Source organism: Hyla sarda, chromosome 13 (assembly GCF_029499605.1).
Source record: "Hyla sarda isolate aHylSar1 chromosome 13, aHylSar1.hap1, whole genome shotgun sequence".
Lineage (NCBI taxonomy): Eukaryota > Metazoa > Chordata > Amphibia > Anura > Hylidae > Hyla > Hyla sarda.
In genome coordinates, this window is record NC_079201.1 from 9436340 (window position 1) to 9464067 (window position 27728).

Below are 27728 nucleotides of genomic sequence, written 5' to 3' on the forward strand. Positions count from 1 at the left end.
CTCACAACCAGTTCATGGAGGTGGATAGGAATTCAAGCTTTATTAGTATACAACAACGCGTTTCGGGGTTAGCATACCCCTTCTTCAGATTGACAGATTTGTACAGTACAGTGCAACAGAGAGCTTTTTATACACACATATAAAAAGCTCTCTGTTGCACTGTACTGTACAAATCTGTCAATCTGAAGAAGGGGTATGCTAACCCCGAAACGCGTTGTTGTATACTAATAAAGCTTGAATTCCTATCCACCTCCATGAACTGGTTGTGAGATCTCTCTGGATCCCCGAGCGCCTGATGCCAGGTCAATTTTTCCAATATTAAGCTCACCCACAGGATCTCCTCATTGGATCCATCCTGAAGACCTGTAGGCTTGCACGGAATCCTTCATTACCTCAGACTGAGGTTATATGCGTATTATACGCTCCAGGTGAGCGGCCATTCATTAGACCCCTTACGCATCCCCACTCTACGTGGGTCTCTGTATAAATTTTTAGGGTAATGCACTAGGCGCCTCCTTGGGCCTTCTCTCTTTTTTTCTATTTGTTTAAAAGCTGCCATAGTGGGGTCCTCCTGGGTCTCCTGCCATAGTGGGGTCCTCCTGGGTCTCCTGCCATAGTGGGGTCCTCCTGGGTCTCCTGCCATAGTGGGGTCCTCCTGGGTCTCCTGCCATAGTGGGGTCCTCCTGGGTCTCCTGCCATAGTGGGGTCCTCCTGGGTCTCCTGCCATAGTGGGGTCCTCCTGGGTCTCCTCCATAGCGGGGTCCTCCTGGGTCTCCTCCATAGCGTTTCATTTCATTTAAATGTGGACGGATAGTTCACGCTGATACGGATGCTCCCTGAGCCTGCAGGACAGCTTGAATATCTTTGGAACTTGTTTGGGGCTGCTTATCCACCATCCAGACTATCCTGTGTTGACACCTTTCATAAATTTTTCTCTTCCGTCCACGTCCAGGGAGATTATCTACAGTGCCATGGGTTGCAAACTTCTTGATAATGTTGCGCACTGTGGACAAAGACAAATCTAGATCTCTGGAGATGGACTTGTCACCTGGAGATTGTTGATATTTTTCCACAATTTTGGTTCTCAGGTCCTCAGACAGTTCTCTTCTCCTCTTTCTGTTGTCCATGTTTAGTGTGGCCCACACAGACACACAATGCAAAGACTAAGTGAACTTCTCTCCTTTTTATCTGCTTTCAGGTGTGATATTTATATTGCCCACACCTGTTACTTGCCCCAGGTGAGTATAAAGGAACATCACATGCTTGAAACAATCTTATTTATCCACAATTTTGAAAGGTGCCAATAATTTTGTCCAGACCATTTTTGGAGTTTGGTGACATTTTGTCCAATTTGCTTTTTTCCTCCTTTTTTGGTTTAGTTCCAATACACACAAAGGGAATAAACATGTATATAGCAAAACATGTGTTACTGCAATATATATATATACAGAGGAGAGGAGATCTATATATATATATATATATATATATATATATATATATATATATATATATATATATATACACAAAGGGAATAAACATGTGTATAGCAAAACATGTGTTACTGCAATATATATATACACACAGAGGAGAGGAGATATATATACATACATATATATATATATATATATATATATATATATATATATATATATATACACACACACACACACACACACACACACACACACAAAGGGAATAAACATGTGTATAGCAAAACATGTGTTACTGCAATATATATATACACAGAGGAGAGGAGATCTATATTATATATATATATACACACACACAGAGGACAGGAGATCTATATATATATATATATATATATATATATATATATATATATATACACACACACACAAAGGGAATAAACATGTGTATAGCAAAACATGTGTTACTGCAATATATATATATATATATATATATATATATATATATATATACAGAGGAGAGGAGATCTATATATATATATATATATATATATATATATATATATATATATATATATATATATATACACAGAGGAGAGGAGATCTATATATATATATATATACAGAGGAGAGGAGATCTATATATATATATATACAGAGGAGAGGAGATCTATATATATATATATATATATACAGAGGAGAGGAGATCTATATATATATATATACAGAGGAGAGGAGATCTATATATATATATACAGAGGAGAGGAGATCTATATATATATATACAGAGGAGAGGAGATCTATATATATATATATATACAGAGGAGAGGAGATCTATATATATATATATACAGAGGAGAGGAGATCTATATATATATACACAAAGGGAATAAACATGTGTATAGCAAAACATGTGTCACTGCAATATATATATATATACAGAGGAGAGGAGATCTATATATATATATATATATATATATATATATATATATATATATATATACACACACAGAGGAGAGGAGATCTATATATATATACAGAGGAGAGGAGATCTATATATATATATATATATATATATATATATACAGAGGAGAGGAGATCTATATATATATACACAAAGGGAATAAACATGTGTATAGCAAAACATGTGTCACTGCAATATATATATATATACAGAGGAGAGGAGATCTATATATATATATATATACACAAAGGGAATAAACATGTGTATAGCAAAACATGTGTCACTGCAATCCTTTTCTGTGAGAAATACTTCATTTTATAGAAACATTTCAGGGGGGACAACATTTACCGCCATGACTGTACACACACAAATAATTATATATATATATATATATATATATATATATATATATATATATATATATATATATATATATATATACATATACATACATATACATATATATACACAGATATATATATACATATATATATATATATACACAGATATATATATACATATATATATATATACACAGATAGATATATATATATATATATATATATATATATATATATATATATATAGATAGATAGATAAATATATATAAAAATGGTGATGTTACTGAAATATGGAAGTAATAATACAGAAAACATATGCATGTTAACCCTCTACTGTATCGATATGGATGCCCTAAACATGCCAGGTATCCATCCCGATAAGTGCAAAATAAAATAAAATAAAATAAAAAAATTATCTATTTATCTCAAATGAATAAACAAACTATAGAAAAATACATACATTAATGAATTAATAAAAAAAAACACTTTAAATAAATTAACAAATACGGTAAATAAATATTATGTTTGTATGTGAATAACAAACATAGTGGCAGTGTTTTTTTCAATGGCGAATAAAATGGAATCAACATGTATTAAAGGGGTACTCCCCTGGAAAACTTTTTTATTTTTTTTAATCAACTGGTGCCAGAAAGTTAAACAGATTTGTAAATTACTTCTATTAAAAAAATATCTTAATCCTTCCAGTACTTATTAGCTGCTGAATAGTACAGAGGAAATTATTTTCTTTTTGAAACACAGAGCTCTCTGCTGACATCATGACCACAGTGCTCTCTGCTGACACCTCTGTCCATTTTAAGAACTGTCCAGAGCAGCATATGTTTTCTATGGAGATTAAATTTGTAAATGACTTCTATTTAAAACTCTTAATCCTAACTGTACTTATCAGCTGTAGTTTGCTCCGCAGGAAGTTCTTTTCTTTTTGAATTTCTTTTCTGTCTGACCACAGTGCTCTCTGCTGACACCTCTGTCCATGCCAGGTTTGCTATGGGGATTTGGTCCTGCTTTGGACAGTCCCTGACATGGACAAAGGTGTCAGCAGAGAGCACTGTGGTCAGACAGAAAAGAAATTCAAAGAAAAAAGAACTTTTTTCGGAGCATACAGCAGCTGATAAGTACTGAAAGGATTAAGAGTTTTAAATAGAAGTCATTAACAAATGTAATCTCCATAGAAAACCTATGCTGCTCTGGACAGTTCCTAAAATGGACAGAGGTGTCAGCAGAGAGCACTGTGGTCAGACAGAAAGGAAATTCAAAAAATACAGCAACTAATAAGTACTGGAAGGATTAAGATTTTTTAATAGAAGTAATTTACAAATCTGTTTAACTTTCTGGCATCAGTGGATTAAAAAAATAAATAAAAAAAATAAAAAATGTTTTCCAGTGGATTAACCCTTTAATATGAGATGAAGTGTGAATGAGCCCATAGGAAGTAAATGATGTATTAGCACCTTGACAGGACTATCATGTAGCCTGGATTACTGGATGTTTAGAGCAGTGGTCTTCAAACTGTGGCCCTCCAGATGTTGCAAAACTACAACTCCCAGCATGCCCGGACAGCCAACGGCTGTCCGGGCATGCTGGGAATTGTAGTTTTGCAACATCTGGAGGGCCACAGTTTGAAGACCACTGGTTTAGAGAGAAGGGGGACGGGTATTATATATAGATCTATATTAGAGATGAGCGAACTTACAGTAAATTCGATTCGTCACGAACTTCTCGGCTCGGCAGTTGATGACTTATCCTGCATAAATTAGTTCAGCTTTCCGGTGCTCCGGTGGGCTGGAAAAGGTGGATACAGTCCTAGGAGACTCTTTCCTAGGACTGTATCCACCTTTTCCAGCCCACCGGAGCACCGGAAAGCTGAACTAATTTATGCAGGATAAGTCATCAACCGCCGAGCCGAGAAGTTCGTGACGAATCGAATTTACTGTAAGTTCGCTCATCTCTAATATATATTTATATATTTATGGTTCTGGTTATTTTTGTTTGTATTCACATTAGAAGAATGACAACGCTGTTAATAAAACCGTTCATTTTATTCATTAATATTACACTGATTTAATTAACACTATACGTTTTTCGATCCTTGGCAAATATTAACCCTACGTTTACCAAATCACAAGTGCTTCCGATTAAAATGTCCTCATTCCGACTCCTCGTAAAAACACTATTATTACCGACGAGACATAAAGATTATGCAGCCAAGGCAAAAAAAAACGAAAAAAAGTCTCCAGTGATCGGGATTAGCAGGTCAGGACGGCGCAGCGTGAATTACCACATGACCATCGGCCTCTAAGAGAACAATATTCTACATTGGCGCCTGACGTTTTGGCGGCTGCGTCTTCGTGCAACTTTGGCAGCTGAATAAGAATTCTAGTAACCCGGGTGTAGTTGTTTATGGCTCAGGTCAACTTTTAGGGTTACGGGAAAGTTATTTTTTTTTGTAATAGTTGTTAGGAATCATGTACGCGCCCCCGGGATTATTATTAGATTTAAAGGGGCACTCCGGTGGAAATTTTTTTTTTTTTTTTTTTTCTTCAAATCGACTGGTTCCAGAAAGTTATGGAGATTTATAATTAACTTCTATATAAAAACCTTAATCCTTCCAGTACTTAGCTGCTGTATGCTCCATAGGAAGTTGTGTAGTTCTTTCCAGTCTGACCACTAAGTAGTGGAAAGATTAAAGGGGTATTCCAGTAAAAAAAAACATTCTATTTTTTTTTCCATATCATCTGGCTCCAGAAATGTAAACAGATTTGTAAATTACTTCTTAAAAAAAAAAAAAAAAAATCTTAATCCTTCCAGTACTTAGCTGCTGAAGTTGAGTTGTTGTTTTCTGTCTGACTACAGTGCTCTCTGCTGACACTTCTGTCCGTGTCAGGAACTGTCCAGAGCAAGATAGGTTTGCTATGGGGATTTGTTCCTGCTCTGCACAGTTCCTGATACAAACAGAGGGTGTCAGCAGAGAGCACTGTGGTCAGACAGAAAAACAACAACAACTCAACTTCAGCAGCTAATAAGTACTGGAAGGATTAAGACTTTTTTTTTTTTACAGAAGTAATTTACAAATCTGTTTACATTTCTGGAGCCAGATTATAAATGATAAAATGTTTTTTTTACTGGAATACCCCTTTAATCTTTCCAGTACTTATCAGCTGCTGTATGCTACAGAGGAAGTTGTGTAGTTCTTTCCAGTCTGACCACAGTGCTCTCTGCTGACACCTCTGTCCATGTCAGGAACTGTCCATAGGTTTGCTATAGGGATTTGTTAATGTTCTGGACAGTTCCTGACATGGACAGAGGTGTCAGCAGAGAGCACTGAGGTCAGACTGGAAAGAGCTACACAACTTCCTCTGTAGCATACAGCAGCTGATAAGTAATGGAAGGATTAAGATTTTTATATAGAAGTAGTTTAAAACTCTAACTTTCCTATAGACTTGTATGGGACATCAGGCAGAAAGGACTACACAACTTCTTGTGAAGCATACAGCAGCTGATAAGTACTGGAAGGATTAAGATATTTATATAGAAGTAATTTACAAATCTGTATAACTTTCTGGCTCCAGTTGATTAGGAATTTTTCTTTCCACCGGAGTACCCCTTTAAATTAACATGATCACATGGTATTAATTCTACAGTTCTCATTGGTTAGCGAAGTTTTCTCCCGGTAAACTCATCCGTTCCATTCTTGAAGGGGGGAAATCGACTTCACTGAAGCAGAATCCGTCGGCCCAAGAAGAAGCAAGGATACGGGCGACACTGTTGGTCCTCGCGTCCTGACTAGTAGTGGGAGCAAAGGTCGGACCCCGTCACAATCCCACGACCAGTATTATACAGGAACTGGGATTCCGAAATATTTCCGCAGCTGCTCCAGGAACACGAAGGTCAGGACTGTGTGAGGGACCAGTCTGATCCCGGCGGGAACGAGACCCTGCGGCCCAGGAAAAAAAGTGAAATGGTTAGAGAACAGCGCCACCTACCTCAAAAAAAAAACAAAGACATCCTCAGGCTTGTGAGTCACCTTATAAAAGGCCAGTGGTCCCAGCTTTGCCGTCTCCATTGCACAGTGTGCGACCCCCTAAACCGACAGACATTATAAAAAGAAGAGATTTACAAGTGGGTAATGCAAAAAAAAAAAACATAAAAAATTATTAATACCTTTTCCCATACACATTAAAAAAATCCAGAAAAACGCATTTAAAATGAGTTCTGAATGATTTGCATAAGTATTTGACCCCCTATGGATCAGCAAGATTTTTTGGCTCCCAGGAGTCTTTTATACAGCTAACAGGTTGAGATTAGGAGCACTCTCTTGAAGGGGTACTCTGCCCCCTAAACATCTTATCCCCTATCCAAAGGATAGCGGATAAGATGTCTGATCGTGGGGGTCCAGCAACACCCGGTGTTCATTAAGGGTGCGTTCCCACTTGGCGTATACGCAGTGCATTTCACGCTGCGCAAAATTTATGGCAGCAGCAGGAAGTACGCTGCGTATTCCTCGCTCACTATACACACAGGGCTTTCCGATGGCAGCCCTGTGTGTGCAGTGAGTTTTGGAGGCGGAGCCGTGTGTCACAATCACGTCGGCACACGGCCCCGCCTCCAAAACTCACTGCACACACAGGGCTGCTGCCAGAAAGTCCTGAGTGTATAGTGAGCGAGGAATACGCAGCGCTGTTGCTGTAAATTTTACGCAGCGTGAAACACGCTGTGTATATGCCAAGTGGGAACGCACCCTTAGAATAATGGGGTCGTGACATCTAAACCACGCACCTTGTGACGTCTCGCCACGCCCCCCTCAATGCAAGTCTATGGGAGGGGGCGTGACGGCAGTCACGCCCCCTCCCATAGACTTGCATTGAGGAGGCGTGGTGTAGCGTGACGTCACAACCCCCCCAGCGGCCGCTCCATGCATTCAGAACAAAATGTTCCGAACGCTGCGGCAGGGGAGTACCCCCTTAAAGGGAGTGCTCCTAATCTCAGCTTGTTACCTGTATAAATAGACACCTGTCCACAGAAGCAAAAAATCAATCAAGCAGCTGGATTTCGGGGCAATGGTTTCCTAACTGCAGACCTCTAGATATCGCAAAACTACAACTCCCAGCATGCCCGGACAGCCAGCTTATGTGAAATGCATTTTTTCTGGATTTTTGGGGTTGTTTTTCGGTCTCTCGCTGTTTAAATGAACCGACCATTAAGATTATAGACGGATCATTTCTTTGTCAGTGCGCAAATGTACAAAAAAAAAATCGGTAGGGGGGGAGGGGGTTGGGCAAATACTTAATTTTTTTTTCCTTTTGCTGTATAAACCAGAGATCTCGGATCTTACCCTGTATTCCCCCTTGGAATTCATCAGTCGTGTTTTCAGGACGTCCAGGGGCTGACATAGGAATGTAGCACATCCGCCCTGCACGGGACAGAAGAAGGGTTAATATCTACTACTACTACAGCTTCTTGGCACGGGAATAAGGGATTCTAAGTATAACGGTTTCCTATGTTTACAGTTCAATGCATGTGGCTGGATATCTGTGGACCTCTAGATATTGCAAAACTACAACTCCCAGCATGCCCGGACAGCCGTTGGCTGTCCGGCATGCTGGGGGTTGTAGTTTTGCAACAGGTAAAGGTCCCTGGTAGGTAGAGAATCCCAATTATGTAAAAATGTTCTATGATAGATATGTACATATATATATAATACTTTATTTCTTTTATGTCATGTGACAGCAGAGGCGACTCTAGACTGTGTGAAGCCTTAAAGGGCTATTCCAGGCCCAAACTTTTTTTTTTGATATATCAACTGGCTCCGGAAAATTAAACAGATTTGTAAATTACTTCTATTAAAAAAATCTTAATCCTTCCAATAGTTATTAGCTTCTGAAGTTGAGTTGCTGTTTTCTGTCTAACTGCTCTCTGATGATTCACGTCCCGGGAGCTGTGCAGTTCCTATGGGGATATTTTCCCATCATGCACAGATCCCGGGACGTGACATCATCATTGAGCAGTTAGACAGAAAACTTCAGAAGCTAATAACTATTGGAAGGATTAAGATTTTTTAATAGAAGTAATTTACAAATCTGTTTAACTTTCCAGAGCCAGTTGATAATATATATATATATGTATATATAAAAAGTTTTTTGCCTGGAATACCCCTTTAAGTGAAAGTCGAACATGAGGCCCTCACTGACACTTATAATTAAGATAGTTGGGAATCCCCCCCTATTAGGTAGATAGGTAGGGAATCCCCCCTGCTAGGTAGGGAAGTAGTAGTAGTAGGTAGAAGCCCCCAGTAGGTAAAGAATCTCCCATATTAGGAAGAAGCCCCAAGAAGGTAGAGAATCTCCCATTAGGTAGAAGCCCCCAATAGGTAGGTAGATAGGTTGGGAATCCCCCTACTAGGAAAAAGCCCCCAGTAGGAAGAAAGGTAGGTAATCCCCTCTACTAAGTGGAAGCCCCCAGTAGATAGGGAATCCCCCTACTAGGAAAAAGCCCCCGGTAGGTAAGTAATCCCCTCCCCCTATTAGGTAGAAGCCCCAGTAGGTAGGGAATCCCCCCCTACTAGGTAGAAACCCCCAGTTGGTAAGGAATCCCCCGTATTAGGTAGAAGCCCCCAGTAGGTAGAGAATCTTCCGTATTAGGAAGAAGCCCCCAGTAGGTAGAAAAAAAAACTTACTAGGAAGAAGCTCCCAGTAGGTAGGTGAATACCTCTATTAGGTAGAAGCCCCTAGTAGGTAGGTAGATAATCCCCACCCCCTATTAGGTAGAAGCCACTCAGGAAGGGAAGCCCCTCTAGTAACTAGAGACTACCCCCCTATAAGGTAGAATCCCCCCCACCCCCCCCCAGTAGGCAAGTAGGTAATCCCCCAGTATGTAGGCAGTGAATCCCCCTACAAGGTATTCGGTAGACACCCCCAGCTGTTATGGAATCCCCCCTATTAGGTAGGTAGGGAATCCCACGGTAGGTAATGCCCTCCCTCTATTAGTTAGAAGCCCCCTCCCCAGTAGGTAGGTAATCTCCCTACTAGGTAGAAGCCACCAGTATGTAGGTAGGGATTCCCCCTACAAGCTATTAGGTAGGAGCCCCCAGTAGGTAGGTGGTCATAACCTATAAAGTACATGCCCAAATTAAGTAGTACCCTCCAAAAGACAATAATACAAATCCCACTCGCCGTCCCTCCGCTCCCACGCTGAGGCCCTATTCACACGGAGGAATCGCCAAGCAGAACGCTGCAGAAAAATGGGGAAATTCTGTTGCGCCAGACTCCTATTGTTTTCAATGAGATTCTGCGGCATCAGGCACAAGGTAGAGTTTCCGCGCCGGAAACATCTGCCACGGAAATTTCGTCGTCTATGGAGATGGCGCATTTCCGGGCGGTCGAAAAAAAAACAAAAAAAAAAATGCTGTGTGAATGGGGCCTTCGGGGTGCAAGACCTTCTCCTGGGGGCCGGAGGGGTGCAAAACCTTCTCCTGGGGGCCGGAGGGGTGCAAGACCTTCTCCTGGGGGCCGGAGGGGTGCAAGACCTTCTCCTGGGGGCCGGAGGGGTGCAAGACCTTCTCCTGGGGGCCGGAGGGGTGCAAAGACCTTCTCCTGGGGGGCCGGAGGGGGTGCAAGACCTTCTCCTGGGGGCCGGAGGGGTGCAAGACCTTCTCCTGGGGGCCGGAGGGGGTGCAAGACCTTCTCCTGGGGGGCCGGAGGGGTGCAAGACCTTCTCCTGGGGGCCGGAGGGGTGCAAGACCTTCTCCTGGGGGGCCGGAGGGGTGCAAGACCTTCTCCTGGGGGCCGGAGGGGTGCAAGACCTTCTCCTGGGGGCCGGAGGGGTGCAAGACCTTCTCCTGGGGGCCGGAGGGGTGCAAGACCTTCTCCTGGGGGCCGGAGGGGTGCAAGACCTTCTCCTGGGGGCCGGAGGGGTGCAAGACCTTCTCCTGGGGGCCGGAGGGGTGCAAGACCTTCTCCTGGGGGCCGGAGGGGTGCAAGACCTTCTCCTGGGGGCCGGAGGGGTGCAAGACCTTCTCCTGGGGGCCGGAGGGGGTGCAAGACCTTCTCCTGGGGGCCGGAGGGGTGCAAGACCTTCTCCTGGGGGCCGGAGGGGTGCAAGACCTTCTCCTGGGGGCCGGAGGGGTGCAAGACCTTCTCCTGGGGGCCGGAGGGGTGCAAGACCTTCTCCTGGGGGCCGGAGGGGTGCAAGACCTTCTCCTGGGGGCCGGAGGGGTGCAAGACCTTCTCCTGGGGGCCGGAGGGGTGCAAAACCTTCTCCTGGGGGCCGGAGGGGTGCAAAAACCTTCTCCTGGGTGGCCGGAGGGGTGCAAGACCTTCTCCTGGGGGCCGGAGGGGTGCAAGACCTTCTCCTGGGGGCCCGGAGGGGGTGCAAGACTTTCTCCCTGGGGGCCGGAGGGGTGCAAGACCTTCTCCTGGGGGCCGGAGGGGTGCAAGACCTTCTCCTGGGGGCCGGAGGGTTGCAAAACCTTCTCCTGGGGGCCGGAGGGGTGCAAAACCTTCTCCTGGGGGCCGGAGGGGTGCAAAACCTTCTCCTGGGGGCCGGAGGGGTGCAAGACCGTCTCCTGGGGGCCGGAGGGGGTGCAAGACCTTCTCCTGGGGGCCGGAGGGGTGCAAAACCTTCTCCTGGGGGCCGGAGGGGTGCAAAACCTTCTCCTGGGGGCCGGAGGGGTGCAAGACCTTCTCCTGGGGGCCGGAGGGGTGCAAGACTTTCTCCTGGGGGCCGGAGGGGTGCAAGACCTTCTCCTGGGGGCCGGAGGGGGTGCAAGACCTTCTCCTGGGGGCCGGAGGGGTGCAAAACCTTCTCCTGGGGGCCGGAGGGGTGCAAAACCTTCTCCTGGGGGCCGGAGGGGGTGCAAAACCTTCTCCTGGGGGCCGGAGGGGTTGCAAGACCGTCTCCTGGGGGGCCGGAGGGGTGGCAAGACCTTCTCCTGGGGGCCGGAGGGGGTGCAAAACCTTCTCCTGGGGGCCGGAGGGGTGCAAAACCTTCTCCTGGGGGCCGGAGGGGTGCAAAACCTTCTCCTGGGGGCCGGAGGGGTGCAAGACCGTCTCCTGGGGGCCGGAGGGGTGCAAGACCTTCTCCTGGGGGCCGGAGGGGTGCAAGACCTGCCATGCAATCAATGGTCGGACCCCTGCGATTAGTCACTTATCCCCTAAAAAAATAAACTCACCGCAATAGAACTGGCCAAGAAGTGTGTGAAAATGTTGTCAGACAGGAAACCGGTGTTCAGGACAAATTGCTTGGCTTGATCGTAACAGGCCAACTGCGAGACACAAGGGGGCAACAAGGAGAATCATACATTTTTTTATTTATTTATTTATTTTTTAAATCAACCAGTGACAGAAAGTTTAACAGATTTGTAATTCACTTCTATTAAAAAATCTTAATCCTTTCAGTACTTATCAGCTGCTGTTATGATCCAAAGGAGTTATTTTCTTTTTGAATTTCTTTCCTGTCTGACCACAGTGCTCTCTGCTGACGCCTCTGTCCATCTCAGGAACTGTCCATTGTAGGATAGGTTTTCTATGGGGATTTGCTCCTACTCTGGACAGTTCCTAATAAGGACAGATGTGTCAGCAGAGAGCACTGTGGTCAGGCAGAAAGGAAATTCAAAAAGAAAAAAACTTCCTGTGGATCATAACAGCAGCTAATAAATACTGGAAGGATTAAGATTTTTTAATAGAAGTCATTTACACATCTGTTTAACTTTCTGGCACCAGTTGATTAAAAAAAAAGAAAAAAATATAATATATATATATATATTTATTTATTAAAAATTAAAAATGATAATATATACACATACTTATATATTATTATTTATAATTAGATAGAGATATATATATATCTATATCTATCTACCCTGTATACATATATATATAATGAATTTTTTTTTTTTTTTTTTTTTTTTTTTTTTTAAATCAACTGGTGCCAGAAAGTTAAACAGACACACACACACACATATATATATATATATTATATATTATATATTATATATATATTATATATATATATATATATATATATATATATATATATATATATATTTTTTTTTTTTTTTTCCCCCCCTCTAGTGGAGTACCCCTTTAAAAGGAAACTGTAACTACTAAATATCCAGGAACAGAAATAGGAACAGAGCGGATTTGTAGCAAAAACAGCGCCACAGCTGCCCTTAGGTTGTGTGTGGTATTACAGGTCAGCTCTGTTCAATTTATACAGAGAAAGCAGCTATGTTCTCCTAATACTGGGTGACCCCTTTATAGTGCCGGATTCTGGAAAAATAAAAAGGGGCCAAGACACCCCCCCTCCTCCCCCTTCCCAAACCTGTAAGTGATTACTGACACAAAGGAACAGAAACGTTCAACAGCTCTGGTTCTCACATCGCCATGACAACCCATAGCAATGTACAGACCATAGACCAGTGTTTCCCAACAGGGTGCCTCCAGCTGTTCAAAACTACAAGCAATGTACAGACCATAGACCAGTGTTTCCCAAACAGGGTGCCTCCAGCTGTTTAAAACTACAAGCAATGTACAGACCATAGACCAGTGTTTCCCAAACAGGGTGCCTCCAGCTGTTTCAAAACTACAAGCAATGTACAGACCATAGACCAGTGTTTCCCAAACAGGGTGCCTCCAGCTGTTTCAAAACTACAACTCCCAGCATTCCCGGACAGCCTTCGGCTGTCCGGGCATGCTGGGAGTTGTAGTTTTGCAACAGCTGGAGGCAGCCTAGTTGGGAAGCACTTGCCATAGACTTTACATTTGTCCCATAGGCCGCTCACTTATCACAGAGAAGAAGAGTCCAGACCTCCACAAGTCAATATCTACAACACTGAGGGGGCGCTAGAGATCTCACCTGTCCCACTGTTACAAGGGCCCCTCTGCTGGACGCCATGGTGCCCCCGGAGAAAAGCTTCCGGAACCCCTCTAGATAGACAACAACAATAGGTTACCATCACATTCACAGCGCAGGGAGGACCATGTCTACAGGAGCGTTACCTTCTCGGATGACGCGGTACATGCCGTCCAGTGCATGGGCATAACTGGAGAAACGGGGGAAAAAAACAATACTTCATTTATAAAAATAAAAAAAAAGTGCAAAACAACAACAACAACAACAACAACAACAACAACAACAACAACAACAACAACAACAACAACAACAACAACAACAACAACAACAACTATATATATCTCAATAATAAATAATATTTTTTTTTATAACAATGATAATATACAGCATATATTCTATAGACTATCATTATTTATTATAAAAAAAACACATGTCTTATTATAATTTTTTTATATATATTCTTTTTTTATAATAAATATTTGTATTTTTTTATAATAAATCATGATAATATACAGCATATATTCTAATATATATACATGTATATTTACAGAATAAATGCTGTATATTATCAATATAAAAAATGCAATTATAAAAAATAAAAAAATCGCACACTATATGTATATATATATATATATATATATATATATATATATACACACACACACACAAAATAAAGTCCTCCCCCCCCCCCCCCATCATTCTATAATCAATACAATTAACCATAATGACACAAAGTGATAAAATGACAAATGAAAAATTAAAATCATCACCTGGTCGTAAGTATTCAGACCCTTAATGTGACACTAGAAATTTAGCTCAGGCTCCTCCCATTTCTCTCGATCATCTCCGAGATGTTTCTCCACCCTAATTGGAGTCACCTGGGGTAAATTCATCTGATTGGACAAGACACAGTCCTGTCTATATAAGGTGCCACAGCCGACAATGTATATCAGAGCAAACACCAAGCCATGAGGTGGAAAGAACTGCCTGTAGAGATCAGATACAGGATTGTGTGGGGGGGGCCAGAGATTTGAAGACAGCCAGAACAACAAAGATTCTTCCTAGAGCTGCTGTCCCACCAAAATGAGTAATGAGGGGAAAGGGCCATGATAAGAGAGGTGACCACGAACCCAATGGTCACTGTGACTGAGCTCCAAATATCCTGTGTGTAGAATGAAGAAACTTCCAAAAAGTAATCCCTACAGTGATCATGGTGGGGGCAGCATCATATCTGGAGGAAACCCGGCACTGCCCATCACCTGCCCAATACCATCCCTACAGTGATCATGGTGGGGGCAGCATCATATCTGGAGGAAACCCGGCACTGCCCATCACCTGTACAATACCATCCCTACAGTGATCATGGTGGGGGCAGCATCATGTCTGGAGGAAACCAGGCACTGCCCATCACCTGTCCAATACCATCACTACAGTGATCATGGTGGGGGCAGCATCATGTCTGGAGGAAACCAGGCACTGCCCATCACCTGCCCAATACCATCACTACAGTGATCATGGTGGGGGCAGCATCATGTCTGGAGGAAACCAGGCACTGCCCATCACCTGCCCAATACCATTTCTACAGTGATCATGGTGGGGGCAGCATCATGTCTGGGGGAAACCAGGTACTGCCCATCACCTCCCCAATACCATCCCTACAGTGATCATGGTGGGGGCAGCATCATGTCTGGAGGAAACCAGGCACTGCCCATCACCTGCCCAATACCATCACTACAGTGATCATGGTGGGGGCAGCATCATGTCTGGAGGAAACCAGGCACTGCCCATCACCTGCCCAATACCATTTCTACAGTGATCATGGTGGGGGCAGCATCATGTCTGGGGGAAACCAGGCACTGCCCATCACCTCCCCAATACCATCCCTACAGTGATCATGGTGGGGGCAGCATCATGTCTGGAGGAAACCAGGTACTGCCCATCACCTGCCCAATACCATCCCTACAGTGATCATGGTGGGGGCAGCATCATGTCTGGAGGAAACCAGGCACTGCCCATCACCTGCCCAATACCTTCCCTACAGTGATCATGGTGGGGGCAGCATCATGTCTGGGGGAAACCAGGTACTGCCCATCACCTGCCCAATACCATCCCTACAGTGATCATGGTGGGGACAGCATCATGTCTGGGGGAAACCAGGCACTGCCCATCACCTGCCCAATACCATCCCTACAGTGATCATGGTGGAGTCAGCATCATGTCTGGGGGAAACCAGGCACTGCCCATCACCTGCCCAATACCATCCCTACAGTGATCATGGTGGGGGCAGAATCATGTCTGGAGGAAACCAGGCACTGCCCATCACCTGCCCAATACCATCCCTACAGTGATCATGGTGGGGGCAGCATCATGTCTGGAGGAAACCAGGCACTGCCCATCACCTGCTCAATACCATCTCTACAGTGATCATGGTGGGGGCAGCATCATGTCTGGAGGGAACCAGGTACTGCCCATCACCTGCCCAATATCATCCCTACAGTGATCATGGTGGGGGCAGCATCATGTCTGGAGGAAACCAGGTACTGCCCATCACCTGCCCAATACCATCCCTACAGTGATCATGGTGGAGGCAGCATCATGTCTGGGGGAAACCAGGCACTGCCCATCACCTGCCCAATACCATCCCTACAGTGATCATGGTGGGGGCAGCATCATGTCTGGAGGAAACCAGACACTGCCCATCACCTGCCCAATACTATCTCTACAGTGATCATTTGGGGGCAGCATCATGTCTGGAGGAAACCAGGCACTGCCCATCACCTGCCCAATACCATCTCTACAGTGATCATGGTGGGGGCAGCATCATGTCTGGAGGAAACCAGGCACTGCTCATCACCTGCCCAATACCATCCCTACAGCATCATGTCTGGAGGAAATCAGGCACTGCACATCACCTGCCCAATACCATCCCTACAGTGATCATGGTGGGGGCAGCATCATAACTGGAGGAAACCAGGCACTGCCCATCACCTGCCCAATAGCATCCCTACAGTGATCATGGTGGAGGCAGCATCATGTCTGGGGGAAACCAGCCACTGCCCATCACCTGCTCAATACCATCCCTACAGTGATCATGGTGGGGGCAGCATCATGTCTGGGGGAAACCAGGTACTGCCCGTCACCTGCCCAATACCATCCCTACAGTGAACATGGTGGGGGCAGCATCATGTCTGGGGGAAACCAGGTACTGCCCATCACCTGCCCAATACCATCCCTACAGTGATCATGGTGGAGGCAGCATCATGTCTGGGGGAAACCAGGCACTGCCCATCACCTGCCGAATACCATCTCTACAGTGATCATGGTGGGGGCAGCATCATGTCTGGGGGAAACCAGGTACTGCCCATCACTTGCCCAATACCATCCCTACAGTGATCATTTGGGGGCAGCATCATGTCTGGAGGAGACCAGGAACTGCCCATCACCTGCCTAATACCATCCCTACAGTGATCATGGTGGGGGCAGCATCATGTCTGGAGGAAACCAGGCACTGCCCATTACCGGCCCAATACCATCCCTACAGTGATCATGGTGGGGGCAGAATCATGTCTGGGGGAAACCAGGCACTGCCCATTACCGGCCCAATACCATCCCTACAGTGATCATGGTGGGGGCAGCATCATGTCTGGAGGAAACCAGGCACTGCCCATCACCTGCCCAATACTATCTCTACAGTGATCATGGTGGGGGCAGCTTCATGTCTGGAGGAAACCAGGCACTGCCCATCACCTGCCCAATACCATCCCTACAGTGATCATGGTGGGGGCAGCATCATAACTGGAGGAAACCAGGCACTGCCCATCACCTGCCTAATACCATCCCTACAGTGATCATGGTGGAGGCAGCATCATGTCTGGGGGAAACCAGGTACTGCCCGTCACCTGCCCAATACCATCCCTACAGTGATCATGGTGGGGGCAGCATCATGTCTGGGGGAAACCAGGTACTGGAGGTCACCTGCCCAATACCATCCCTACAGTGATCATGGTGGGGGCAGCATCATAACTGGAGGAAACCAGGTACTGCCCATCACCTGCCCAATACCATCCCTACAGTGATCATGGTGGGGGCAGCATCATGTCTGGAGGAAACCAGGCACTGCCCATCACCTGCCCAATACCATCCCTACAGTGATCATGGTGGGGGCAGCATCATGTCTGGGGGAAACCAGGTACTGCCCGTCACCTGCCCAATACCATCCCTACAGTGATCATGGTGGAGGCAGCATCATGTCTGGGGGAAACCAGGCACTGCCCATCACCTGCCCAATACCATCCCTACAGTGATCATGGTGGGGGCAGCATCATAACTGGAGGAAACCAGGCACTGCCCATCACCTGCCCAATAGCATCCCTACAGTGATCATGGTGGGGGCAGCATCATGTCTGGGGGAAACCAGGTACTGCCCGTCACCTGCCCAATACCATCCCTACAGTGAACATGGTGGGGGCAGCATCATGTCTGGGGGAAACCAGGTACTGCCCATCACCTGCCCAATACCATCCCTACAGTGATCATGGTGGAGGCAGCATCATGTCTGGGGGAAACCAGGCACTGCCCATCACCTGCCCAATACCATCTCTACAGTGATCATGGTGGGGGCAGCATCATGTCTGGGGGAAACCAGGTACTGCCCATCACCTGCTCAATACCATCCCTACAGTGATCATGGTGGGGGCAGCATCATGTCTGGGGGAAACCAGGTACTGCCCGTCACCTGCCCAATACCATCCCTACAGTGAACATGGTGGGGGCAGCATCATGTCTGGGGGAAACCAGGTACTGCCCATCACCTGCCCAATACCATCCCTACAGTGATCATGGTGGGGGCAGCATCATGTCTGGGGGAAACCAGGCACTGCCCATCACCTGCCCAATACCATCTCTACAGTGATCATGGTGGGGGCAGCATCATGTCTGGGGGAAACCAGGTACTGCCCATCACCTGCCCAATACTATCTCTACAGTGATCATTTGGGGGCAGCATCATGTCTGGAGGAGACCAGGAACTGCCCATCACCTGCCCAATACCATCCCTACAGTGATCATGGTGGGGGCAGCATCATGTCTGGAGGAAACCAGGCACTGCCCATCACCTGCCCAATACCATCCCTACAGTGATCATGGTGGGGGCAGCATCATAACTGGAGGAAACCAGGCACTGCCCATCACCTGCCCAATAGCATCCCTACAGTGATCATGGTGGAGGCAGCATCATGTCTGGGGGAAACCAGCCACTGCCCATCACCTGCTCAATACCATCCCTACAGTGATCATGGTGGGGGCAGCATCATGTCTGGGGGAAACCAGGTACTGCCCGTCACCTGCCCAATACCATCCCTACAGTGATCATGGTGGGGGCAGCATCATGTCTGGGGGAAACCAGGTACTGGAGGTCACCTGCCCAATGCCATCCCTACAGTGATCATGGTGGGGGCAGCATCATAACTGGAGGAAACCAGGTACTGCCCATCACCTGCCCAATACCATCCCTACAGTGATCATGGTGGGGGCAGCATCATGTCTGGAGGAAACCAGGCACTGCCCATCACCTGCCCAATACCATCCCTACAGTGATAATGGTGGGGGCAGCATCATGTCTGGAGGAAACCAGGCACTGCCCATCACCTGCCCAATACCATCCCTACAGTGATCATGGTGGAGGCAGCATCATGTCTGGGGGAAACCAGGCACTGCCCATCACCTGCCCAATACCATCTCTACAGTGATCATGGTGGGGGCAGCATCATGTCTGGGGGAAACCAGGTACTGCCCGTCACCTGCCCAATACCATCCCTACAGTGATCATGGTGGGGGCAGCATCATGTCTGGAGGAAACCAGGCACTGCCCATTACCGGCCCAATACCATCCCTACAGTGATCATGGTGGAGGCAGAATCATGTCTGGGGGAAACCAGGCACTGCCCATCACCTGCCCAATACCATCTCTACAGTGATCATGGTGGGGGCAGCATCATGTCTGGGGGAAACCAGGTACTGCCCATCACCTGCCCAATACTATCTCTACAGTGATCATTTGGGGGCAGCATCATGTCTGGAGGAGACCAGGAACTGCCCATCACCTGCCTAATACCATCCCTACAGTGATCATGGTGGGGGCAGCATCATGTCTGGAGGAAACCAGGCACTGCCCATCACCTGCCCAATACCATCCCTACAGTGATCATAGTGGGGGCAGCTTCATGTCTGGAGGAAACCTGGCACTGCCCATCACCTGTCCAATACCATCCCTACAGTGATCATGGTGGGGGCAGCATCATAACTGGAGGAAACCAGGCACTGCCCATCACCTGCCCAATAGCATCCCTACAGTGATCATGGTGGGGGCAGCATCATGTCTGGGGGAAACCAGCCACTGCCCATCACCTGCTCAATACCATCCCTACAGTGATCATGGTGGGGGCAGCATCATGTCTGGGGGAAACCAGGTACTGCCCGTCACCTGCCCAATACCATCCCTACAGTGATCATGGTGGGGGCAGCATCATGTCTGGGGGAAACCAGGTACTGGAGGTCACCTGCCCAATACCATCCCTACAGTGATCATGGTGGGGGCAGCATCATAACTGGAGGAAACCAGGTACTGCCCATCACCTGCCCAATACCATCCCTACAGTGATCATGGTGGGGGCAGCATCATGTCTGGAGGAAACCAGGCACTGCCCATCACCTGCCCAATACCATCCCTACAGTGATAATGGTGGGGGCAGCATCATGTCTGGAGGAAACCAGGCACTGCCCATCACCTGCCCAATACCATCCCTACAGTGATCATGGTGGGGGCAGCATCATGTCTGGGGGAAACCAGGTACTGCCCGTCACCTGCCCAATACCATCCCTACAGTGATCATGGTGGGGGCAGCATCATGTCTGGAGGAAACCGGGCACTGCCCATCACCTGCCCAATACCATCTCTACAGTGATCATGGTGGGGGCAGCATCATGTCTGAAAGAAACCAGGCACTGCCCATCACCTGCCCAATACCATCCCTACAGTGATCATGGTGGGGGCAGCATCATGTATAGAGGAAACCAGGCACTGCTCATCACCTGCCCAATACCATCCCTACAGTGATCATGGTGGGTGCAGCATCATGTCTGGGGGAAACCAGGCACTGCCCATCACCTGACCAATACCATCCCTACAGTGATCATGGTGGGGGCAGCATCATGTATAGAGGAAACCAGGCACTGCCCATCACCTGCCCAATACCATCCCTACAGTGATCATGGTGGGGGCAGCATCATGTCTGGGGGAAACCGGGCACTGCCCATCACCGGCCCAATACCATCCCTACAGTAAAGCCAAAGAGGCTTCACCTAGGCCCTGAGTAAGGAGACATCGCATGTGACATACAGGATTACACAACATGCAGTTTTCGTATGTGGCACTAAACACACAAGGCTTGGATTCCATCTTACTTGCGTCTCAGATGTGCAGGCAGTTTCATATCGTTCTGCATCCTGGGGGTGAAGACAAAACAAAAGGGTTAAATGAGAAGTTACCAAAAGAAAAGTCCATCTAGTTAAGAGGGGTTTATCCAGGAGCTAATTTCTTCTAAAAACAGCCCCACTCCTGTCCTCAGGTTGCATGTGGTATTGCAGCTCAGTTCCATTGAAGGGAATGGAACCAAGTTGTAATACCACACACAACCTGAGGACAAGGGTGGCGCTGTTTTTAGAAGAAATTAGTTTTTTCGATTTCTGGATAACCCCCTTGGACAATCTAAGAAATGACCATCACAACATCACGTGGTAAAGCGTTCCATGGTCTCTTTTACAGTAAAGAACCCTTTCTATGAATTCACTGACTATACTGTGGCCGGAACTTTGTCTCTGTTTAGGGAGCAGAGCAGTAACACAGGCTGTCAATCACGCTGAGGGGGGCACGATAAAAGCCGGAGCAGAAGAGGATGGCTCCCGCCCAGAGGACTACTTACGGGATGGTAGGGGACACTTTTCAAACTTCATATCTTCACCACCGCTGCCGTCTGTACTGTCTCCCGGGGATGGTGAGGAAGAAGATTTTACTATACATAAACCCATTACATATGGTGAAATCTTTAATGCAGGTTCCCTTTAATGCGGCCTACATTTTTCCTTAAATCGTCTGGCTGAGGGTGTGGTGTTTGATCACTGTAGTTTTGAAACAGCTGGGGGCATCCTATTTGGGAAACACTGGTCTGGAATACCCCTTTAAGATTAGTAATGCAGAGGAGGGTACTCACCTGACATTCACCATATCTGCCGGGGTGCCCACAAATCCTCCTGTAAAACCTAAAACCAAAACATAAAAAGAGGGAACAAAGTGTCAAAATAAAAGCAGCGACCATTCCCATAAGCCCTTCCCCTGCTTAGAGAAGACAGCTGTAAGTCGGCCTCATTTTGGATTCATTCCCCGATTGAGCAGTTCCGATTTCCATGTGATAAGTCCACGAGAGGAAGCAGGGACTCCTGTCAAAACAGGCGTCCCTGCTCCTGTATAATAGACTAGAAGGAGTATGGTGAGTGGACGATGTGATACAGCATGGCCGTTCAGTATACAGGTATAAAGTCTATGCAAAACTACAACTCCCAGCATGCCCGGACAGCCGTTGGCTGTCCGGGCATGCTGAGAGTTGTAGTTTTGCACCAGCCAGGCACCCTGGTCGGGAAACACTCCCTTAAGTTTCACCGTTTCCAGTTGGCATCTTCGCCAGTATTCTATATTACAATGCCCTCATTATCCTGTCACTTCCCCTTATACTGATCGATTATAATCATAACAATGGGCTATTGAGCAACAAACCGTAAATATAAGAAATTATAGGGAACAAAAACAAAAGGTGGCAGTGTTATGGTCCGGAACTGTCTGTTGTGTATAAGGTTAGTAGTTATTCTGGTTAGGTACATTATGATCCAGTTCCGACGCAAGACTTTCCCGCAAACTTTATAGTTCCACACACCCCCTGATGAAGCTGGGGTACGGTGAAACGTGCGTCGGCGGGTAATTATGCTCTAACTGCTCCATTTATAAGAGGGCCAAAAACACTGGATGTAGTAAGAAGGGATGAGTGCCTTTAAATGGCCGACAAAGGAGATGCCCGTGTGACAGTGGAGAGAGTATATATAGTTTTAACCTTTTGAAGGTTTCTGCATTTATGTATATTTTAGGTAAAATTACTCCTTAAGGGTACACAAGACTGGTCTCTCCCAATATTCTTCAACCCTACTTTAAAGGGGTACTCCACTGGAAAACATTTTTTTTTTTTTTTTTAAATCAACTGGTGCCAGAAAGTTAAACAGATTTGTAAAGTACTTCAATAAAAAAAAAATCTTAATCCTTCCTGTACTTATTAGCTGCTGAATACTACAGATGAAATTATTTTCTTTTTGGAACACAGAGCTCTCTGCTGACATCATGGCCACAGTGCTCTCTGCTGACATCTCTGTCCATTTTAGGAACTGTCCAGAGCAGCATATGTTTGCTATGGGGATTTTCTCCTACTCTGGACAGTTCTTAAAATGGACAGAGATGTCAGCAGAGAGCACTGTGCTCATGATGTCAGCAGAGAGTTCTGTGTTCCAAAAAGAAAATAATTTCCTCTGTAGTATTCAGCAGCTAATAAGTACTGGAAGGATTAAGATTTTTTTCTATTGAAGTAATTTACAAATCTGTTTAACTTTCTGGCACCAGTTGATAAAAAAGAAAATATGTTTTTCCCCGGAGTACCCCTTTAAACAGATTTGTAAATTACTTCCAGTACTTATCAGCTGCTGTATACTACAGAGGAAGTTCTTTTCTTTTTGAATTTCCTTTCTGTCTGACCACAGTGCTCTCTGCTGACACCTCTGTCCATGTCAGGAACTGTCCAGAGTAGGAGCGAATCCCCATAGCAAACCTCTCCTGCTCTGGACAGTCCCTGACATGGACAGAGGTGTCAGCAGAGAGCACTGTGGTCAGACAGAAAGGAAATTCAAAAAGAAAAGAACTTCCTCTGTAGTATACAGCAGCTAATAAGTACTGGAAGGATTAAGATTTTTTAATAGAAGTCATTTACAAATCTGTTTAACTTTCTGCCACCAGTTGATTAAAAAGAAAAACGATTTCCAGCGGAGCACCCCAGTGACATCATGAGGGGGTGGGGCTATGACGTCACGAGCTCCCGGCGGCGGCTCCAGCGTTCAGAACAGTTCGTGCCAAGGGCTGAGCAGCGGAGTACCCCTTTAAGTGTTTTCTGACGGAAGTTTATAGCGGATCTTTTAACGGAGCAAAAGTAGAGTGTGAAAGTAGCCTTAGTGATATTGCTGCAAGTTAGAGCTTGTAATTCTATTAAATGTAGAGACAGGAAGATGACGCAACGATGACCACAGTGCAACGGTGAATAGAGAACACAGCCTGACATTGTGATAATGCAAGAGCCACTCAGTGATCAAAGAGGCCCCCGAGGTGGGGGCTACACCACCAGGGCCCGGGGCTACACCACCAGGGCCCGGGGCTACACCACCAGGGCCCGGGGCTACACCACCAGGGCCCGGGGCTACACCACCAGGGCCCGGGGCTACACCACCAGGGCCCGGGGCTACACCACCAGGGCCCGGGGCTACACCACCAGGGCCCGGGGCTACACCACCAGGGCCCGGGGCTACACCACCAGGGCCCGGGGCTACACCACCAGGGCCCGGGGCTACACCACCAGGGCCCGGGGCTACACCACCAGGGCCCGGGGCTACACCACCAGGGCCCGGGGCTACACCACCAGGGCCCGGGGCTACACCACCAGGGCCCGGGGCTACACCACCAGGGCCCGGGGCTACACCACCAGGGCCCGGGGCTACACCACCAGGGCCCGGGGCTACACCACCAGGGCCCGGGGCTACACCACCAGGGCCCGGGGCTACACCACCAGGGCCCGGGGCTACACAACCAGGGCCCGGGGCTACACAACCAGGGCCCGGGGCTACACAACCAGGGCCCGGGGCTACACAACCAGGGCCCGGGGCTACACAACCAGGGCCCGGGGCTACACCACCAGGGCCCGGGGCTACACCACCAGGGCCCGGGGCTACACCACCAGGGCCCGGGGCTACACAACCAGGGCCCGGGGCAGGGAGGGGCCTACACAACCAGGGCCCGAAGCTGGCCGGGGGGGGGGGGGGGGGGCTACACAATTATGGCCTGAAATTGGGACAACACAACCAGGGCCCTAGGCTGGGGGGGGCTACACAACCAGGGTCCCAGGCCAGGGGCTACACAATTAGGACCTGAAATTGGGATGACCTAACCATAGCCCGAGGCCAGGGCCACACAATCGTTCCTGAAGCTAAAAAATAACCACTGGTTACACCCAAGGTCTGCAGAATAACATCTCTGACCACACAACACGTTCAACCTTGAAGCAGATGGGCTACAGCAGCAGGAGACCACACCGGGGGCCACTCATGTCAGCTAAGAACAGGAAACTGAGGCTACAATTCACACAGGAAGATTGAAGAACATTGTCTGGTCGTCTGAAGAGTCACCAAGATGGCGGAGCAGGACCTCAATCCACATTTTACTATACTCAGGCTAGTATTAAAGGGGTACTCCCCTGGAAAACATTTTTTTTTTCAATAAACTGGTGCCAGAAAGTTAAACAGATTTGTAAAATTACTTCTATTAACAAATTTTTATTCTTCCAGCACTTATCAGCTGCTGTATACTACAGAGGAAGTTGTGTAGTTCTTTCCAGTCTGACCACAGTGCTCTCTGCTGACACCTCTGTGCGTTTTAGGAACTGTCCAGAGCAGGAGCGAATCCCACTATAATGAGGGGGGGGGGGGGGGGGGGCGTCCGGCAAGTTCCAATGCCGTAACATTACACTGATGCTTACTGCTACGAAATGTCCTCACAATTTCTGTCACCCATTCACACTATACATAACAGTGAATAGAGCACTTACCCCCAAATGCCCCCAGAAGGACCTTCTGATAGAACGGAGGCGGGCCCTTGTTATCCTGTGCCAGACGGTCTCTCACGGTGTCATAGATGGCAAAACGGGTGAGGGAGTAAGTAATCTGTAGGTAGCGGAGAGAAAACGGGGGGGGGGGGAGGTGATCAAAATTGTATGGAGATTAGACCCCTAGGCAGCATATCCTAGGGCAGTGTTTCCCAACCAGGGTGCCTCCAGCTGTTGCAAAACTACAATTCCCAGCATGCCCGGACAGCCAACGGCTGTCCGGGCATGCTGGGAGTTGTAGTTTTGCAACAGCTGGAGGCACCCTGGTTGGGAAACACTGCTCTAAGCACATGAGCACACTACAGAATCTCCAAGCAGGCATTCCGTGCACAGCGCAGCACAGCATTCCGGAAACAGCGCCACTCTTGTCTTAAGGTGGTGTGCGGTATTGCAGCCTGGTTCCATTAAAATGATTGGAGCCAAAGTTGCAATACCACATACAAAGTGAGGACAGGGGTGGCATAGTTTTTTTTTTTTTCCCAGGATTAGAAAAACAGAGCTGACTTCTTCCAAAAAATAAAGAAAAAAACTCCCGTAAAAATCCACAATAAAGAATTATTATCGTAGAATAATTTTGCACTTAAAAATCCACAGCATTCCACAGTACTCCGGTGGAAAATTTTATTTATTTATTTTTTTTTTTTCAATCAACTGGTGCCAGAAAGTTAAACAGATTTGTAAATTACTTCTATTAAAAAAAAAATCTTAATCCTTCCAGTACTTATTAGCTGCTGAATACTACAGAGGAAATTGTTTTCTTTTTGGAACACAGAGCTCTCTGCTGACCTCACGAGCACAGTGCTCTCTGCTGACATCTCTGTCCATTTTAGGAACTGTCCAGAGTAGGAGAAAATCCCCATAGCAAACATATGCTGCTCTGGACAGTTCCTAAAATGGACAGAGATGTCAGCAGAGAGCACTGTGCTCGTGATGTCAGCAGAGAGCTCTGTGTTCCAAAAAGAAAACAATTTCCTCTGTAGTATTCAGCAGCTGATAAGTACTGGAAGGATTAAGATTTTTTTTAATAGAAGTAATTTACACATCTGTTTATCTTTCCGGCACCAGTTGATTTAAAAGTTTCTCATCGGAGTACCCCTTTAATGTAGAGTTAGTCGCAGATAATGAATTCATTATAGTGCCGCCATCCCGGTGGACCGGACATTATACTCAGCAAACGGCGCCCCCGGGGACAATTAATACATAAAAGGAAACAACAGGGCAAGTCCCGGGAGACATGGGGAGCATGAACAGGTGATAAAAGGAGTATGGAGTCAGATGTCACTGTTTACAGGTGACACTATGCTGTGTAATGTAATTGATCAGTGATTAAGGGAGTGTTCACACCCGAAACCCGTCCGGATAATCTGTGTGGCTCATAATGCCTGTTGGGTGTGTTTGGGTTTTATCTTGCAACAATGCTTATTTTCAGCCATGCTATTGCGTCATACACTGTCTGTCCCCTGATGAAACCTGATACTGCCATATCGATTAAAGGGGGCGAAACACGTTGGGACTTTGTTCTTTGTAATTGTCTGATAAGCACCTGAGTACACTGTTGTGTTGATATCTTTTTTTTATTTGCTTTGGCCGATATCCTATATTAAATCACATAACTTTGCAGATACCCTCGCTGTCCATGCATGCTGGGAGTTGTAGTTTTGCAATAGCCGGAGACCTAGGTCCTATAGAATTTGCTAATAGACAGTGAACTGAACTGCAGCAACCAGTGTCAGGCAGCTGCTGCCAAGGCAAATACCATCACATGACCAGGGTCTAGTACATTCTCTATGCGAATCATTAGCCAGACGGCACGAGGAACGTTGCGTATGATGGCGGGCACCGGCGCACAAGACGTAGCAGCATGGGGTCCACGGTGGGTAGATTCAGTTGACATCTCACTAACATGGTACAGTGTTTCCCAACCAGTGTGCCTCCAGCTGTTGTACAACTCTTTAGGTGTAGTACGTACTGTATAGGACAAAGACTAATGTGAACGCAAACATGACTGTGCTATACAGTACGTACTACAGAGATGGTATTCTGCAGACCTTGGTTGTAACGAGTTTGTTGCCTGTCACCTCAAACCAGTCTGCCCATTCTCCTTCGACACCTC

At 46.7% G+C, this 27728-nt stretch overlaps 1 protein-coding gene across 1 annotated transcript in view; it reads right to left on the reverse strand.

Moving 5' to 3' along the window:
* Positions 1–5955: 5955 nt before the first annotated feature.
* Positions 5956–27728, reverse strand: part of SLC25A10 (solute carrier family 25 member 10) — a 31557-nt gene continuing 9784 nt past the window's right edge. Inside the window, exons 3-11 of the mRNA XM_056549709.1 lie at positions 25559–25673; positions 21866–21914; positions 21060–21101; positions 13745–13788; positions 13602–13672; positions 11917–12009; positions 8083–8160; positions 6775–6831; positions 5956–6684 (exon numbers count right to left, since the gene is read on the reverse strand). Of these exons, the coding sequence (XP_056405684.1) occupies positions 6583–6684; positions 6775–6831; positions 8083–8160; positions 11917–12009; positions 13602–13672; positions 13745–13788; positions 21060–21101; positions 21866–21914; positions 25559–25673 (651 nt within the window). The 3' untranslated portion in view covers positions 5956–6582. The remainder of the gene's footprint in view (positions 6685–6774; positions 6832–8082; positions 8161–11916; positions 12010–13601; positions 13673–13744; positions 13789–21059; positions 21102–21865; positions 21915–25558; positions 25674–27728) is intronic.